The sequence below is a fragment of the Protopterus annectens genome, chromosome 11.part0, assembly GCF_019279795.1.
Source record: "Protopterus annectens isolate FY-2018-M chromosome 11.part0, PAN1.0, whole genome shotgun sequence".
Taxonomy (NCBI): Eukaryota; Metazoa; Chordata; order Ceratodontiformes; family Protopteridae; genus Protopterus; species Protopterus annectens.
In genome coordinates, this window is record NC_056745.1 from 1,030,452,297 (window position 1) to 1,030,473,006 (window position 20,710).

Sequence of the window (20,710 nt, forward strand, 5' to 3'; positions counted from 1 at the left end):
TTCCATCCTCCAAGTTTAACCACAAAATCAAAGTAAAAGGAGGAAAAGCCACCAACAGTCACCAAAAACAATAGAAGAAAGTGCCTGGATAGCCATTTCCACAGAATTTCATTTATTGAAGGCTACAAAGCACAGCACAGCACACACTAACACTCACCACAACAGTAAACAGTACGTTTTCATCCACAACTTCTTCAGATCACTACAAGCATTAAGTTAGAACACACACATATATATATATATATATATATATATATATATATATATATATATATATATATATATATATATATATATATATATATATATATATATATATATATACCTTATCATTAGATAACATTATTCAATTAACTCATCTTGATTATTAAGATACCAAAATGTTGCAATTCCTTTCCCTAACTATGTTCCTTAATAGGAAGCATATGCATCTAATATCACTAAAACTTTTAATACCCTACCACTAAAAAACATGTTATGAATACAATTAAAAATATAATTTACAATACAAACTTCATTCAATAAATCACAACATATTTAAAAGCATTAAAGTAGTAAAGATGTGTTAACGACCTCTAGTGGCGCAAATTTATATGATTGCCAGCATGTCTTATTACTTTAAATGAATGTGAATTTAAAAACCATCCACCCAAAACTACATCAGTTCCTCACTTACCCTGGGCCTGACCACTCTCCTCCTTTTCTGCCTAGGCCTATTGTCAGCAGCACCAGCAGTAGCAGCAGCAGCATTGACTTCAGCATCTAACACATACAAATGGAGATACTGAATAGCATAATGGGGTGACCGTGTACAAATGTAGCAGATCTGCAACAGCCCCTAGTATTCTGTCAGTTAAAATTCCCAAGTCTCTACTCCAATGGTGCGGAGTATGGGAGGGATCAGATTGTAGGGTGTATGCATACTTTATAGCACTCTACTGTAGGTGCTGCTTGCAGGACTGGCTACCTATGATACAGTGAACCTGCCAAAAATATCATTGACATCATTTAATGGCCCTAGTTTAAATTAAGTAAGGATCAACACTAATTAATACATCATTGACCTTTTAGATACTCTGAGCACTGCTGCCACCGGTGCCCCATAGGTAAACACTGCTTAGCAGTCAGTGCACACCACTCACACTCTTCCACACTAAGGACAGTGGTGTGCCATGCACATATGCAGAAATGCACACCCTGTAGGTAAACAAAGCTTAGATGTCAGTGCACACACACCCACAGACTTCCATGCTCAGTATTGCGGTGTGTTGCACAGACAGGTGCAACTAAGCTCCAATCAACTTAGAAGTTATTGGACACACCCTCTCTTTATGTCACCTATCACCTCTGTGGACACCCAAATGGTTCTCTGCCTACACAGAGGGGATGTGCGGACACGGTCACCCCATTATGCTATTCAGTATCTCCACTTCATTTGCATAGAGATCTGTGCTCACAACCTGGATACTACACATTTCCAGGCTCTTTCACGTTAGCAACAGCACCAGTGCACCATTGTAGATGCTGCACACAGGGTCCTGTAATACATTTCTGTCTCATGATATTAATATTTGATTTTTCCAGTTTTTTTTTTTTTTTTTTTATAAGGCATGTTTGCACACTGTGGCGCACCATGCAAACAGGCTAAGATTAGTAAACAAAAAATATTTTACTATATTTAGTGTAACTTTTGTAACACATGGAGGATAGTTTTGCTCATATCTGTGTGTGCTATGCCATTTCTGTCTATCTACCTACATTTTTACAGCCCCTTTTGTCTGCCTACAGTCCTGTGCACAGAATTTTTCCTTGTGCACTACATACACTGACACAGGGTCTGCAGAGCTGCCTATCTGCTTGCTGGATCACTCTACCTACCTAATTTACATGAGAATCACCTGCCTGTGAGGTGATTTACATGCCATGGAAGTTTCTTTGTTGGCACACTCGTACATGCCACTCAGCAGCACTTAATGAATCTAAAAATGTTCACACCCATGTTAGCAGTGTGGTGCGATGCCTACATAGAAAAAAAAACATGTAGGCTTTATTAAATTCCCCCCTGAATTTTTACAGATTGGCACCTAAATATAATTTATGAAAAAGACATCAAACAACAGTTACACATTGATTTGTGCAATGCCACACAACAGTTTGACAGAACTGTTCTAAAATTAATACCTTGAAACTTTCAAAGAAAGATTTCATATATAAAAGCTATAACCCTGTGCAACATTCAGATAAAGCAAGAAATATTATTTTTAGTGAATGCCCATAACTTTGATAAAACCTTTAGGCTCAACTTTACAACATACCACTGTCACTTGAATTATAACACTGAATTTTCCAACTCAGATCCAAAATGTGATTTACAAAAATAAATGTGAAGTGATAATTACAATCAGAATTGTGCAACAGCACAGTGTAGCTTGACAGAAGGGTTCCTGAAATGACCAACCTGAAAATCTCATATTTAAAAGGCACAACCTTGCTCAAAATTTGAATGAGGAAAAAAAACTTAGATGCTTGTTTTATAATTGCAGTAAAACACTTGAGGAGTGTATTGTACAAATTTTACTCCATGTTTAGGGATTGTAAATAATTTACTGCCTAGGATTGTGCCTCACAACGTCCCTGGACATGCAGCAATATCTGTGGCATGTACCTTATTGTTTAAATATAAGCACATTAGGACATCAGTGAAGAGAAAGTAGGCATACATGCACTTCAGAAGCAAATAGCAAAGCCAGATTATTGGAGATGAAGCTTTATGCCTTACTGCTTACAGATTGGTACATTTGGAAGTCAATGAAATCTTAAAGAGGCATACATATCCTTAAGAAGCAATTATGAAATCCAGATGAATAGTGGTGAACTAAAGCAATTTCACATGAGAGAATGGTAGACAATGTTGTACATAGCACACACCATACAAAGACATGGATTAAAAATCAATTAGGAAGAGTAATACTTTGCCCATCTCAATGACTATGTGAGAGTGATTTATACTTGCTTCCCCCAAAATTTTGCCTGTTTGCTGCTGAAAAGAATGTTATTGTTACTCTGGTATAACAAACTATATCCTGCTGAATAAATTATTAATGCACATTTTATGCAATATCAAGCAGGTTATATGAATAGCAGAAGACAAAAAAAAAAAAGAAAAGTGGGAGACAAGATAACATTCCTTTGTTTTCAAATGCATGATGTCAGCAATAATAATTATGAAGATGGAGTAGTAAAACTGCATCAAAAGTAGAAAGTTAATTTTCTTTCTCTAGAGGATACCAACTTTGTTATAGAAATGGGATAACAAGCCATGGCCTGCAGGAAAATGAAAAGAGAATCCATCTGAATCTGCATCTCAGCTTATTCACAAGGTGAGCTACATGACATTGCCTGAACATGAGGGTATATAACTCTTCTATTAATGTAAGGTGCTACTACATATGTATGAAGGATGATAGTTCACCCTCTGCTTTATGGTAGAAGATCACACAAAGGAGTTATGTACAGTTTCATCTGTTTGCTGTACTATCACTAGTTATAGTGTTAAGTTAAAAAAGGATTATGTGATTATCTGAGTTCGGTAATCCATAAAAGACATCCTCATTTGCACATGCTTAGAGCATTTTGAATACAATGGGTCAAATAATGAACCAAAAAAATACTATAATGTCCTGTATAATTTGAACTCTTTGTGCTGATCATGAATTCAGAGTACATTAGGAGCGTTGTTAATGTTATTGTTGGTGAACATGGCAGCGTGCGTTATAATGTGTGCTGATCATGAAATCAGAGTACATTAGGAGCATTGTTAATGTTATTGTTGGTGAACATGGCAGTGTGCGTTATAATGTGTGCTGATCATGAATTCAGAGTACATTAGGAGCATTGTTAATGTTATTGTTGGTGAACATGGCAGTGTGCGTTATAATGTTGCACTATGTTTTGCCCAACAAGTTGTGGTCGATGCATGGAATGCTGAATCAGAATTTACTGACTACAGAAAAGCAACAAAATATGGACTTGCCCCAATGCAGGACCCATGCTACAGCCCATTTCACAGTTTTGATGGCTTGTGATTTAATGAATTTAATATTCTAAGTATTGGTGAAAACAACATTCAGAAATTATGCATACATACATACATATATATGTATAGTTATAGGGGGTCTGTATCACATCGTCGAAAACCCAAATCATCAAATAACTATTCAGTGAACACACTTTGTCGAAACCTCACTCCATTGAATGTCTGTTTAACTGAAGTTTTCACAAGGAAAAACAACACTTGGCCAACCTAGTAACCCTCACAAAATTCTAAAGATTTAAAACCCACTGAAGAGGGGGGCTGTACCCCCCAGCTAAATATACCAACTCCGAGATCACACTACAGTGAAGAAAGGGGCAAATTCCCAATGATGGCCAAGTGTTGTTTTTCCCATTGAAAAACTTCCATTAAACGGGCATTTGATGGAGTGAGGTTTCAACAAAGTGTGTTTGTTGAATAATCATTCGACAATTTGGGTGTTTGATGATGTGATATAGACCCATTTATAGGTGTACTGCAATTCATTGAAACACCTAGATATCAATGTTCACTACACTAAGTAGAAAAAGTTTACATAGTAGAGTCAACACTCTACTATGCATGTGCCAAGCAACAGTCTCAGAGCATCCAAAACATAAGCTCAAAAAATAAAATAAAATGAAATCATTTTTGCAGGGCAGCAAGCCCCCAGTATCCCAATGTAGTACACTGCACCCACCACCTCCCCCTCCTAATTATAAATACTGACTCTGAGTGTGCACAATATCGGGAAAGGGCATATTTTCCAACCACAAGAATTGTGAGATCTCACACACCTGTTGGCCATCATCTGTGTAATCAAACAAATTTTGTTGACTAAACATGTCAAGCCAAAGGTGATTTGATTATATTCAGTTCACCCATAAATATATACACACACACACACACACACACACACACACACATATATATATATATATATATATATATATATATATATATATATATATATATATATATATATATATATATATATATATACACATATACATAGATAGATATAGATAGATATAGATATAGATATAGATATACTAAGAAATACTCCAGAGTTGTCACCACAGCTGGGAATGTCCAAGGCACAAATAGATGTATACGCTTAAATAAACTTCAGCGAAACATAGATAGATAGATAGATAGATAGATAGATAGATAGATAGATAGATGGATAGATATATAGATAGATATAGATAAATACATACATAAATAATTATGTATATGTGTGTTTATATGCGTGTATGTGTATGGTATTAACTGTCAACATGCGTAAAAATCAATACACTTTACAGCAGTTATTAGACACCAGCAGCACAAACTCATTTCCTCCAGTAGAGCTCTTTTGTGGGTGTACCTTTAACTCCTAGTAGGCGTGGCTTCAGCATTTAAAAAATAAAGTTTTCACCTTATATTTTAAACAAAGGAAAAAACTAGCCAAAACTACACCAGTTACAAAGGAAAACAATCTTCTTTTGTTATTATTGAACCTAAAAAACAAATACAAAAGACAAAATCCTACTATTAACATGCAGACACACTTTGTCTTCACAGTGGTGCTGTTATGGAAAGGGTTTGTTAATGTAATGTGTAGACTTCAGGTTAGGGACAGTGATAGGTTTAGGGTTAGCAAACATGTATAAAAGTGTCCAGAAAACCTTAATTTGGTCTCACATTAGTTTCTTTTTATGATATTAGAGGAATCGCAGAAGTAGAGTGGAGTCTTACTGAAACCATTTCAACTGATTGTGATACAAATATTGATGACCACATATGCAGTAATATTGGTTAGGCTGGTACAAGGAGGATCCAGTCTGCTGCATGTTTCTAAATAAATAGTTGTTCAAACTCAGAACATCCTTTTTATTATAAGCTTGTTAAATTTATCACACTCTCTTGGAATTGATGAGGTAGAACCCTTAGGCAAAAAAAAAATAAAATAAAATCATAACAAACCACTGACCAGTGCCATTAATTCTGTTTATGTATGTTTTAGGCATGTGAAGTGGTATATCATGCAGTATTTGCACATCACCATTGTTTGATACCTGAGAAATAGAGTGACCACACAAAGGTGTTGCATTATAAGGAATAAAATCAGTGTATCGTTCTGCAGCAAAATGAAACTGCAGTCAAAGTTTCATGTTGGTCAAAGTTGTATTTCATAGTTTCATAATTTCAGTGGATTTAACTTAAAGAAAATACCACAACAAAAGCAACCCTCCCCCCACAAAAAAAAGCAAATGTCATTATGTGTGAATGTCCATGCTAGTAACTGGAAAACACAAGTAACAAAATCTTTCTAAGCATGCAGACTGTCTCTGACAGATAATAGAAAGTCGGGGCAATGGTTTCTTTCATATTCCGTTTGTAATTTCCATAGTGTGGTTCAGTTTGTAATTTCAGTAGTGTATTTCTGTGATGCAATTTGAGTGAAGGAAGTATCTCTGAATACTTTTACACTGTATACACTTCACCTTCAAAATGCTTGAAGAGCAAAACATATGTATGCTGTAATTCTGCCATTTGCTTTTTTCTCTTAGATGACAATCTTTTGAAGTATTGAGAGTTGTAAACGTAGGACTTATTGTTCTGATAGGTAGCCCTTATCAGAAATTAGTATTGTTTTTGCTTGCTGCAGGGTTCGAACTTAAAATAAAAAAAAATCACAGCCTGGCTTTTACAGATTACAACAGTTTACATGTTTAAAACATGATGCAAATAGCATCACCATTGCTATTTCAGTTATTTCTGAAAATGATAGGTACCCTGAGAAACCTGAAAGTGAAATAATTGCTTGTAAAACAGGCTTTTGAACCAATGCATATTTAATTTTAGAATGTATTATTATGTCATGAGTTTTCTAAGAATAAAATACTTCTAAGAATAGTGACAAAAGGAAATATCCTCAAGTTCCATATTCTCATCCTTAAAAGAATTATTCTATTCTGCTTGGCTGTCCAACAGTTACTGCACATTAGATTTTATATTTTAAATATGTAACCTCTGTGTATGTGATTGTGTGTGTATCTGTCCATATACGTGTGTACATGTGTTTCCATTTGAGTACCTATGCAAACACAGCAATATCCGTAAAAATGTATTTTCATCATTTATTTTCCTTTTGTTCCTCCTCATAAGTAGACAATAGCCGCAGATGCTAAAAGGCTCTGTTATAAGCTTTGAAGAATAATACGAAAAAGAAAAAATGTTTATTGAAATTATAAGCAATCAAATAACTGTCAGTTGTTTACAGTGACCAGGTTAGGTGACATAACTACAGTGGTACAATGAGATACATTAAAACATTTCTATTGGAATATCTGTAATTAAATTATTTGCTTTGCTTAAGGCTGACATTTCCTTTACCCATTAGATATTCTCTGGTGTTCATCCCAGGCTGCAGAAGAATAATGTAACATTTAGGCAGAAATATACAAGAGAACAAGCCAGCACCTGATGACAAGATCGCAAAGATCTCAACTGCAACCATATACTTCCCTTTGGTGCTCAGGTAGGCAGGGATAAATGACAGCCACACACTAACAAATACCAGCATGCTAAATGTAATAAACTGAGCCTCATTAAAACTGTCAGGTAACTTTCTAGCCAGGAATGCAACAACAAAACTTATGCTTGCTAAAAGCCCCAGATACCCCAGTAAACACCAAAAGGCAATGCCTGAGCCCTCATTGCATTCAATAATGATTTTATCATATTGCACATTCCTGTTCCTTACTGGAAAAGGAGGAGAAATAGTTAACCAGAAAATGCACAGAATAATCTGAACAATGGTGCAGAGAAATATAATACTGTTTGGCAAAGCAGGCCTGATCCAGTTCTTTAAGCTGCTGTTTGGTTTTGTGGCATTGAAGGCTATCACTACCATAACGGTTTTTGCCAGCACACAGGATACACAGAGAGTGAAGACTATGCCAAAGGTGGCTTGTCGTAGTAGGCATGTTAGTTCACCTGGGTAGCCAATGAACATCAAAGAAGAAAGGAAGCACATTGTGAGGGCAACCAGAAGAAGGTAACTGATGCTGCGATTATTGGCTTTCACAATTGGAGTGTCTCTGTTTCTCAAAAAGATGGTTAGCACTGTTCCAAGAATTAATGCACAGATAATAGAGGCAGATGTCAAAATGATGCCTATGGGTTCTTCAAGGGAGAGATATTCTATGGTTCTTGGAAGGCAATGATTTCTGGCAGAACTAGACCAATAATCTTCAGGGCACATCCAACAACTATTGGAATCTAATATTAAAGTAAAAATAATCAGACACACTGTGTGAACTGTTGTACTTTACTTCAAAGTAAATAACAAAGAGGCTTTGCTGACAGAGAAAAGTAGGTGAGATGTAGTATACTTTATACTGTGCTTTTTACAATTTCTGCTGAAATACTACTCAGTTAGTAGTTCCCATGGTACTGGATTTGTGCAATAGCAACACTCTTCAGAATCTCATTAAGCACCAAAACTTGTCAAATTTCTTCCCACTCAGTGAGCTTCCTGTGTAGTTTGCTGGGTTTTGTATCTCCCAGGTGAGTTGCACAGGTATGCCAGATCACATGACATGTTGCTTTCCTAATTGTTTGCTCTAATCATATCCCTAGTTGTAGGCCTACATTATTACTCCAGTAAAAACATATAAACTTTCCCTTTTCCTTGGTGGAAATCCTATTCTGCATGTTTAGAGCATTCTCACTACTGATTGTGTACCTTCACTTATTTCTGACACACTATGTACCTTCCTCACTTTAATTCATTTAGCTGCCTTGCAATTATTGCTGATTACCTTGCAGATTGTCCTTCTTTATCCATTCCAATTCTCTTTAACTTTCCTCACCTTTGAATCTTGCTAACTTGCTCAATGATCATCATTTTGCTTATGCTATTCACTGTTTGGGATAACAGTATTTCTATGTCTCTTCAAGCTGATAAATCACTCTACCATTAAATGTATCTTTTCACCTCATCATTCTCCATTTTTCTGGAAGGGAACTACTTCACTTGGTGCATATTGTGCAACTACCTGTGTAACACGAGTTTCTTTATTCCTATGGTCTCTTTTTCACACTATCCTTTCTTCTACCTTCATTTAGGCTTGTGTCCTGAAGAAGGCACTGGAAAAGAACTTGCAATCTTTATCTCTACTTAAGTTTATATTAGCAGCAGTTATGAAAATGAAAGCCATGTAGCCAAATGATTTATAACAGACTTAGAATACAATATGCTTGCATAATTCCTGCATAGTAATTTGTATAGAAAATAAAAATATCTGTCTTAGTTACAAAAACATGAATTGCAGAATACTATGAAAACTAGAATGATATCTGTAGCAATTCACAGTGTCATTGGCATGATACTGTCACTTACAAGAACTGTATTGAGTATGATAACACATTTCAAAGTAGCAAGCAAATGAACTGATAAAGTATTAGTTTGCTAATGTTCTCTATTTTTAAATGAATTACAGACTTCCTAAATATATAAAGCAAAGTGAGTTCTTTCCTTTACTTGTTCCTATTAAACATGCAAGTACAAATTGTTAAATTAAATAATTGAATAATAATATAATAATAATTAAATAAATTAAATAATTGCAATTGCTCTAGTTGACAGAAATCCTTCATTTTAACTAAAATAATTTTAGCTGATCAGTGTGGACTTATACTTGCCATGCAAACTCAGAATAAAACTCATTTTTCTGAGGCACGTTGCAATATGTTAAAGTCTTATTTTGTAAGCCAACATTTTTTGGTCACAATTGGTTGTGTGGTTATTTCATCGAGGGAAGCAACTTTCAAAATGCTGAATTTCAAATGTAAGGTAAGTGGTTGGGTAGTAATGCCGAATCTTGTTTGTAATGAAAGTTCTGGCATTTGGATTGAATGAGTGTGCATGTGTGTGTGTGTGTGTGTGTGTGTGTGTGTGTGTGTGTGTGTGTGTGTGTGTGTGTGTGTGTGTGTGTGTGTGTGTGTGTGTGTGTGTGTGTGTGTGTGTGTGTGTGTGTGTGTGTGTGTGCGCGTGTGTATGTATGTGTGACTGTTTGTTGGTTGGGGTTAAAGTAAAGGGTAGAAAACAGAATAATTATGTTGTGTGTGTGTGTGTGTGTGTGTGTGTGTGTGTGTGTGTGTGTGTGTGTGTGTGTGTGTGTGTGTGCGTGTGTGTGCGTGTGTGTGTGATAAAAGGGGCAGCCATTGAAGTGAAGAGGAAAGACAGTAAGAGTGAGAATGAGAGTGTTTTTGAGAGTTTGGATAGGAGAATCGGGATGAAATTAAATAGGTGTGAAATAGAAGTGGTACCACTGAAGCAGTTTGGTATGGAGAATATGACAGTAAGTAGTGCTGTTTCTACTTTGAGGGTTGAGTGAAAAAAAGATTAAAGGGGTTGTGATGATGATGATGATGGTGAAGAGACTATAACCTGAAGGTGCACCTGAAGTTGCACGTGGTTAGCGAGGATAATGTTATACTCTTAAGCTGGAGTTATGTGTGTGCACAACCATGTGTTCATGAGATGTCTTTTTTGAGCTGAGATTTAAAGGCACTGAAGTTATTTTGTTGTCTCAGAGTTTGTGGGATGCTTGGTCCACTGCTAAAGTGAATAAGGTTTTATCAGTTGATCACACACTTCTATTTGGGAATCATATCTATACGATATTTTTTATGCTTGGAAAGTTTTCTGGGTAGTGGAAGGCTTTGTTGGTTGTTAGTTGAGAGTGTGTGAGAACATGGCAAAGCTGAAACCAATTTAGTTGCCTTTCCAACCCATTTAGTTCCCTTAGTGTGTCATATTGATGAGACCTCTAGGTACATTTGCTGCGAATTTGGTTACCTTGTTGTAACATTGCTCAATAAGCCATACACTTGAATTGTATTAGCTGAGTTGTTTAATTTGATGGAGAGCCAATCAGTGTTTTATATCTCCCATTATGATTGCTTCATGCCTCATGTGCTGTGCTGTCCAGGGCAAGATGTCTTCTAAGACTTTGATATTGTTGTGTGGAGGTATATGCTATTGATTTCCTCAGGATAAGTTTTAGGGTTGAGATAAGTACTTTAACATGGTGGAATTTTGGTAGACGTTTGCTAATTAGGTTAATGTCACGAATATTTTTATAAAAGACTGACACTCCACCAGCATGTTTCTTTGCTTTAGCTAAACTTAATATACTGTAGCCAGGTGAACAATCTTTTCATTTTTTGTTTTGAGATTTTTAACCAAATTTCAGTAGCTACCAAGATGTCTGATGACAGAAGCTTTATCCATGTGTGAATATCAAGGATTTTATTAAGGTTGTGCCTGAGATTTCTGTGGTGAATTTTTAGGCCAGAGAAATTTTGTTGATTGTCTATGTAGGCTTTTGTGTCTACTGGTGAAACTTAGCAGCTGTTGTTTAGATGGGCCTGGATTTAGGTGGATATCATATCATGTGTGTAACTTTTAAAGAATTTGTTTAAGGAAGTGAGTGTTTGTTAATTTATGCTTACCACTGTTGTTTATTTTGAGGAGGGCTGGGTTATGATGTGTGTATGTGTATTTAAAGAGATGTATGCAAGAGATACTATAAATAGTAGGAGCAATAGGGTAGTATTAGTAAGTATCATTACAGGTATGGTCAGAGAAGACTAAGAGATTATGTTGTAGTTTGTAGTAGTAGGAAGTATAGTGGGCTAGTGCAGATATGAATGGAAGTAGAAAAATGGGTAGAATTTTGAATGGGCTTAGGTGTGATTTGTTGTTAGTAGTTAAGTTCTGAGAGTTTAATCATGGCATAATTTATTAGTAATTTTATGGTGGATTGTTGAGTTGCTTTGGAATGGTGGATGAATAACAGGAGAGGAGAAGAAAGTTGGATGGATTTTTGGGTAGGATTATGGGATTTGTATTCGGCTGAGAATGGCATCTGGAGTTTGGTGTGGACTTAAAGTTAGGATAAATTTAGATGCAGTGGGGATGAGTGCGAATTGGGGGTAGGATAGGGTTGTATAGTGAGCTCAAGTGCACCTTGCTGAGCACAAAGAGCAGAGAAAAAATGTGCCAGAGTGAGGAAATAAGGTGGGTTCACCCAAAGACAAAAATCTGATGTCTAGTGTTTGTGGGAGGGAGATAGAGAGAGAGATAGAGTGTTGCCTGAAGAGTGTTCTGCTGGCTGTGATGAAAAGAGATACTACCAGCCCAGCCATCTGGAATTTTGTAAATAATTATACGTCATTTGTGAATATCAGCATGATTTATATAAGATGCTTGTGTTACAACTGTATTAGAACTGTATGTTATGTACATATCAAACTTGTTTGTACAGACGTGTGTTGGAAAAGGTTTTTGCGAAGTACTTGAAATATATCCACAGCATGGTCTACTGGAATAAAACAGAAATGTACATGCACTATTGTAACTGTTTAAGTGTATATATTTTAACAGTGGAAACTGGAATACAGGAGGTTAACTTCAGTCCAGCAACACTTCAGAAAAATAGCTGAAATTAAATTACTTTATAGGCTATGGAATAAAAGATGATATTTCTCAGTTTTCAATGCAACAAGGAGACACAATGTCTAAAACTAGGAAATATTCTTAGTAAAAACACACACCACTGATCCCAGCCAGCACTTGAATCCAACAAAAATCAAAATGTGTGCCACACAGAAGACACAGAGGGATCCAAGGACAGCAGGAAATTCCAGTATAATTATTTTCTTTAATATAAAACCACCAAATACCAAATACATAAGCGCTTATGTATAAAAGCTACTTCATCAGATGGATACAAATCTGCCCCACTAAACCCCAGTACTTGGACCTCTTCTCCTATCCATCTAACCTATTTGGCCCAATATGGTCCCCCTCCAGTTACCTGGCATTATGGATGGACAATTTCCCAGTTTTTCCGGGTTTTCACTGCTTCTCAATGGTTGTCAGAACGCACATCTCACATCCTGCATCAACCAAACAAACAACATATAAACCTATGTAAACTACCAGAAGCTTACCAAAATACCAGAGACCTTCCAAGGACAAGCAAACCTCACATAATACATTTCCCACAGAACATACTATACATAACTTCTCATACACCAGTGTCTCACTGCAAAAGCCCCTTTGGCAAAACACAAAACCTAAAATCCTAGTTATAGGCGACTCCATCGTGACACACACAGATGCCCCCCTCACCAGACTGGATAAGGAAAAGGTCACAGTCAGTTGTCTGTCAGGTGCCAGGATCCGCCACATCACACATGCACTCAAGTCTCCCAACAACTGTTCAACTCCAACATTGTTCATGTTGGTGTGAACGATTTGAGATGTACCGCACTGGACTATATGAAGAGAGACATGACTGAGTTCTCTGATTATGTGTCTCAGGGAGGTATGTCCCTAGCCTTAAACAGCATTTTACCTTCACCTAGGATGATACCACAGTACAAGAAAAAATGATTGACTTCAACAATTGACTTAGTTTCTGGTGTCATTTAAAGGGGATCCAGGGTTTGTCAGTTTTGGATGACATGATCAACAGACCTCAATGCTTTGCCAGAGATGGTCTCCACCTACCACCCCTGGGATTGCGGTTACTGGCCAAGGCTCTTGCCACCCCCATAGTGCCTTTTTTAGACAATGTCACAAGAACAAACTTCCCGCCATAAAGATGCCCTCAAAAACTACCCTCAAGGTAATGCTGCTAAATTCTAGAAGCCTAAACCTGAAATTGTACTCACTGGAAGCAGTTCTTAGCCTGAAAGATGCTAACATCTGTGCAGTCACAGCGACCTGGTTCAAGGCTGTGGAAAGTACCCCAGGATACATTTGGTCTTGGGTGACTTTAATTACCTTCCTATTGACTGGATAAAATATACATGTTCAAACTCACTTGCCCAAAGGTTCCTGTACTTTGTTAATTCCAATGCCCTAGACCAGCTGGTTGACACTCTCACTAGGTGCTCACACATCCTGGTTCTGCTGCTCACTAACATGGGTGACCACTGCACCACCCCCAGTGTGCAGCCATCCCTGGTGAGATCTGACCACAAATCAGTTGCGTTGGAAGTAAATATAACACCTGAACCCCCTTAAGCAACAACTAGACTAAAAAGCTATTCTAAGGCAAATTACAACCTCTTAAGAGAAGGCATAAACAGCTTCATAGCCCCTCCACCCACTAATGGGACAGACACCTATGCAGGGTTTACACTAATGCCTTATGCAAACATCTGCACAGTTGCATTCATTCTGCCATATCCAACAGGGCTAAATCAAGATCCTCAAGGAAAAACAAACCTGCCTGGTGGACATCGGCCATTAACAGGCTATACAATAAAAGAAAGAAATTGCTGTCCAAGAGTGGGGGGGGGTACAATCTTAAAACTGGAAACACTCCCTCCTCTGCTTAAACAAGCAAATAAGACTTCTTGTGAAGTCTTCCAAAGCAAACTATGAATCCAAATTAGCCTTCCAAATTAAGGACAACCATAAGGTTCATAGGTTCATAGGTTCATAGGTTGGTACTAGGCTATCAGCCCTAGGGCCTATACAAGCCTAGCCATAACAATTCCCTGGCTATTTCTTCCCACATTATTTACTTTCCTGGACCCCTGTCTAGCAGGGTGACTGACGTGAGGTGTTCTTTAATTACATCCAAAACCTTAAAGACAAAACCCAGATCTGTGCTGAACTTGTAATTTATGGTACTACATATACAGAATCTGTGGAAATAGCATACCTGCTAGCAGTCAGGTTCTGTGGAAATTTCACCCCATTGTACCCACTGCACTTACCCCAAAGCATCACTACCACCTGTCCCCCACCCAGTATTTCAAAGGAGCAGGTCCTGAATGCCTTCTCCAAGGCTAACAACACAGCCTCCATGGGACCTAATAACATCCCAGACTGTGTTCTACATGTCTTTAAACAGGAATTATCATCAACACTGTGTACCCTCTTCAATCATATTGTGAAAATTGGCTTCATCCCAATGGAATGGCAAACAGCCATCATCATCCTCGTGCACAAAGGGGGTGCATCCATGGACACTGAGAAATATAGACCCATTAGCCTGACCAGTCTGATCTGCAAGGCCATGGAGCAAATCATCATGGACCTTATCAACAAAGATATAAGAAATTTCCAAACACTAGACCCCACTCAGTTTGGTTTTGTCAAGAGGAGATTATGCCTACTAAACTTGGTGGACTTCTTCGAAAAAAGTCACCAAAGCTCTTGATGAGGGCAAATCTGTGAACACGGCCTACCTTGACTTGGACCACGCCTTTGACACAATTCCCCACTCAGGCATCACTGGCAAACTCATCCAGCTGGGTATAAACCTATATATTGTTAGGTGGGTCACAAACTGGCTCACAGATAGAACTCATGTAGTCAAAGTAGGGGAATCCACCTCTTCCAGCAGACTCATAACCAGTGGAGTTCCACAGGGATCGGTTCTGGGATACCTTTTGTTTGGAATCTATTTCTCCAAAGTACAGGCTAAAACTAAAGGCCCATGGATCACCAAGTTTGCCGATGATTGCAAGCTAGGAGCAGTCATTGAATCCACAAATTATGTAAATATTCTGCAAGAAGGACTCACACTGACCCATGATTGGTGCCAAAGTCATGGTCTCAAACTTAATGCAAAAAAATGCATTATCCTCCCTTTCAGTAAGGAAATGGCCCCTGCTAACTCTCACATCAATAACAATACTTTAAGCACACATTCAGTTGTGAGAGACCTGGGCACACAAGTTGACAGCAAACTTACCTTTCATCACCATGTCTTCACAGTGGTAAAAGTGCTCTTTATATAGCTCATCTCATTAATAAAGATATTGCCTCCAGAAAAAAAGAGATTATAACCCCCAAGTACTCCTCCCTCATTAGGCCAATAATAGAGTACAATGCTCCCTTTAGTATGTACCTTTCCAAGCACCTGCGGCAACTGGAAAGACCACAAAGTTCCCTACAAAGAAAGTTCAGGGTCTCCAGCATCTGTCATATGTGGACAGACTGAAATCACTGTCACTTTATTCTGTGTCATACAGGCTACTCAGAGGTGACTTGTGCCTTGCATACAAGGCAATCTCTGACCCTGTTCTAATGGAAATGCTGCACATATGCAAGTCAAATGGCACTTGAGTCACTTGCTCAAAGGACCTTAATCTGGTATGTGACATCAACAGAACTTGCTGGAGGGACAGATCTGTCTCACAGAGGTTACTCCACCTTCCAGTTCAAGTTAAACAAAGCCCCTCACTGACCCTATTTAAGCATAACTTGGCCAATTGGATGGGCAACAGGAAATTCACCCCAGGGGTTACATCTATGTCCATCTTGGACAGGGGCACCAGATGTTGATTTCAGTGTTGGCTTGTAACAGACACCTGTGGTAACAAAGGTTAAACTGGGCTAGGCTTACAAGGGCCCTAGGGCTATTAGCCTAGTAATTTCCTATGATCCTATGAAAACTATAATGCCGAAGGTTGCCAGAGATGTTGTGAGTAGAAGGTGATGGTGTGCTGTCTTTGGAACCAGAAAGAATAGAATTTAGTGCTGTAGAGCAGATTATACTCTAAAGATGAATTATTGATATAATTTATTTGCCATTCAAGTATATCTTAAAATAGACAATAATCACTCTAGGCAATCCATAGACAAAATAAGCTATAAAATGGTTGTACCACCACAGAGTCTATATCCAGATCAAATTATTCCCTCATCACCACCCCAAATTAAACAGATGGTTATTACTTTTAACATTCATACGGAAATGAGTAGTGGAAGGACTTCAGTGGTCTACAAATAAACACATTGTCTTACATCAGGTTTGGCTCTGTGCCTGTTGACCATCAAGCATCTAAGGATTTCTCATCCAGTCAGCCATGAAGGAAATGTCTGCTCTTAACAGCATCTTGGCACTAAGATCATTTTTCATTTATGACCCTAACCTCTATACCTCAACAATGATGTGAGCACTCTCATTATTCCTATTACCACAAGAGCTGCTGCACCCCCCTCAGTCCATGCATGCATCCTCCCCATATGCACTAACAGAGGTTACCACCATCAGCTTGGGTAACTATGTCCATATCCTCACATCCACTGCATGATGAACTTCCACTCTCCAGTTGTGCCCTGTTATTGAAGCCATGGCACAGGCTGAGAGAGAACCATCATTCCTCCCCAAGAATGGGCTTTCGTTATCCTTCCTGTCTGCACAGCTAAGTTACCTGATCTGTAGTTAGGATTTTATCCATGATGCCACCACCTTAGGTTTTAAACCATTCCTAAAGTTTAGAGAGGTAATTTTCCCCATGATCAATATTTTTATTTCCTAACAACACTAATTATAGATACTCCATCTTGTATAGGCCCTAACTATACAGCAAAATGGAAACAGAATGCACATGGTGAGTACCTTAAGCTCTATAAAATTTTCAGATAAAGGGCCTCAAATGGTGAAAACTCCATGGCACTTGATGCATACATTCCAATGAAAAGACATTTTGTAGGTAACATAATCTTCAAGATATTTTTACAGCCAGACTGGAATGCCACACCTACTCTCATTTTGAACACCTTCATCATCACACCTTCATTAAATGATACCTATATTCTTTTGGAAGTACAAAGGGTCAAATTCCAGGAACATAGCATAACTACATCTATTGGTTTGCCCTATAAAAAATAGCAACTCCCTAACACTCATTTCATAGAGTCTCTAAACCCATGTATCACTTGTGTTTCTTTCAACTTCATACCAATCAGAACTCAGCCTGTTTTGTTTTATTATTAGTCTTTTATTTATTCTTTGATGAGTGGGTTAATCCCGCTAGACTAGTGGTCTGTTTTCACAGAAGACCTAAGGTAGGATTTATTCTACTAGGAGAATTTGGTCAGGACATCAGGAAACTTCCCATGTGCTTTTCGGTCAGTGTTATGGGATCTTTTGCATCCATCTGAACTACCACCAACTCAAGCAGATGGGACCTTTGTTTAAGGCCTCATCTGTGGGCTATTTTGGATTCAGTTGCCTAAAAGAAGGCAAACTCTGGTCAAGTTTTAATGGCAAAAAAGACAATAAAAAATAGATGTCTGGTAATAAAAGTGTCTAGCTCACCTCATAAAGCTACTAAACATCCTGTTTAGAGAATCTTAGATTCATAGCTCTCAACGTCTTAGCACATAAAATCTGGACAAAGCCAAAAATAATGGGGGACAAAATTTAAATATTGTTTTATAAAGTTAGAAAGTTGCTAGAATAAAAAAGGTCTTATGGTGCCATGTGTTTTTGAAGGATATGAAGTCTGAAACTCAAATGCCTGTTATTATTTTATGATTTCAATCCCCACTGCTTTGCCACAAAAAAAAAAACAATAACATCACAAATTTTATGAGGAACAGACCAAAAATATGAGGCACAAATATGGGCATTCTGTGAAAATCTGGATAGTTGATAGGTATGCATAGATTAGCAATACATTCTTGGATCCTTTCACATTTCCACTTGGCTAACCTTCAAATGTATATCAGAAATGTTTAGTGTTTCTGTCTGAAAATACCAACCTTGAGAGATCAGACAGAAGTAATATTTTCAGAATGTAGAGCAGAGGCACACATTTTTAAATGTGTTGTTGTCCTGCTGTTGCTGCCCAACATTCTATGATATTGCCATTAGGATGAACCAAGCTGGCATTTTCAGAGGCAATGACTTCAAAGAGTTTCATATATATACATATGTTAGAAATGCCAAGCCATTGCATGTTTTTATTTCTGTTCTAAAGCTGGCACTAAGGACTTATGATATCACAAAATAATATTAATTCAGGAGCGTTACAGTTATGTAAATATTTATTTACATTTATACATAAAAACATTGACCATTATCTTAATTTCAGCTGACATTTAATCTGAAGTACAAGTTGGTAAACTACTTCCAGATCATACTGAATGTAGTTTATCCTAGATCTGGATTACAAAATGCATATTAAATGTTACTGCATTAAGCTGCACTGCAGATACCCGCCCTCCTCTCCACCCAACTAGATATTGTCAGCAGCAGTTCTGGCAAAATAGTTTCGTAGGTTTATAGGATGTTACTCGGCTATTGATCCAAGGGTCTTTACAAGCCTAGCTGTTAAATCCCAATATAATACTAGATGAGAGATATTGTCTATGCAAAGGTTTTTCTGGCAAGGACTACCCATGTCCAGGAGAGAACCCAGGGCAATCCCTGGCAGAAATTTCTGGTTTCCCATCCAGTTGTCCAGGATGCACTTAAACAGGGTCATGGAGGTGCTCTGTTTGATATGGATTGGAAGCCTATTCCAGAGGAGTGGCAGCCTCTGAGAGATGCATCTGCCTCTCCAGCAGGTCCTGTTTATGTTGCAGGCTATATTGAGGTCCCTGGAACAGGTGTCTCCAGGCCCATTTGACTTATAGATGTGCAGCATTATCATTAGATTTGGGTCAGAGGTAGCCCTGTAAACCAGACATAAGTCACCTCTATGTAGTCTATACACTGATGAGAGATGAGTACAGGGGAGTTATAATCTCTTTTGCTCTTGAGACGATGACTTTGCTAATCAGGTGAGCGACGTAGAATGCCTTCCTCACCAGAATAGACATGTGGTGGGCAAAGTTTAAGTCACAGTCAACTTGAGTTCTCAGGTCTCTCACTACTGAATTGATACATAGGGTATTATTATTTATCTTATAATTAGCAGGGACATTGATTTTACCAGAGGGAATGATGATGCATTTTTTTAGCATTTAGTTTAAGACCATGGCTTTGGCACCAATCATTGGTCAGAGTAAGCCCCTTTTAAAGTATGCTGACATCGCTAGGAGATTCAGTGATAGCACATAATTTGCAGTCATCCAGAAACTTGGTTAGTCACAGCCCCTCCATTTTGACCTGGACTTCTGAAAAGTATATGCCAAACAAGAGGGGGTCCAGTACTGATGCTAGTGGGACCCTACTGGTGGCAGGTCTGCTAGTACAGGTAAAGTCTCCCACTTTGACTGAGTGTTGTCAATCTGTGAGCCAGTTTGCAATCCACCTGATAACATAGGGTTTGATATTCAACTGGGTTAGTTTGTAAATGATGCCTGAATGTAGGATAGTGTCAAAGGCCTTGGCCAAGTCAAGATAAGCTGTGTGCATGATTTTGCCCTCATCTATGGCTCTAGTCAAATTCTCAAAGAAGTCCACCAGGTTTAGCAGGCATGACCTGCCCTTGAAAAAAAACAAACTGGGACAAATCCAGGGTTTGAAGGTCACCTATATCCTTATTTTTGAGTTCCATGATTATTCATTCCATTGCCCTACAGATGAGGCTGGTTAAACTTATGGATCTATAGTTACCTGGGTCTGTTGATGAGCCACCCTTGTGGAGGGGGATAACAGTCATTGTTTTCCATTCAGTAGGGATGAAGCCAGTACTCAGGCTGTGGTTGAATAGAGTGCCTAATTGAGTAGCTAGGTCTCGTTTTAGAATGTTAAGAATGCACTCCACAATGCCATCTGGTCACATGGAGGCTGTGTTCTTAGCCTTGGAGAGAGCATTGATGATTTGCTCTTTGGAGATGCAGGAAGGAGGAGATGATGAAGATGTGGTTTGTGG

The 20,710-nt window shown here is 38.0% G+C and overlaps 1 protein-coding gene across 1 annotated transcript in view; it reads right to left on the reverse strand.

Moving 5' to 3' along the window:
• Window positions 1-7,418: 7,418 nt before the first annotated feature.
• Window positions 7,419-20,710, reverse strand: part of LOC122815014 (extracellular calcium-sensing receptor-like) — a 249,541-nt gene continuing 236,249 nt past the window's right edge. Inside the window, exon 5 of the mRNA XM_044087265.1 lies at window positions 7,419-8,341. Coding sequence (XP_043943200.1) covers window positions 7,419-8,341 — 923 coding nt within the window. The remainder of the gene's footprint in view (window positions 8,342-20,710) is intronic.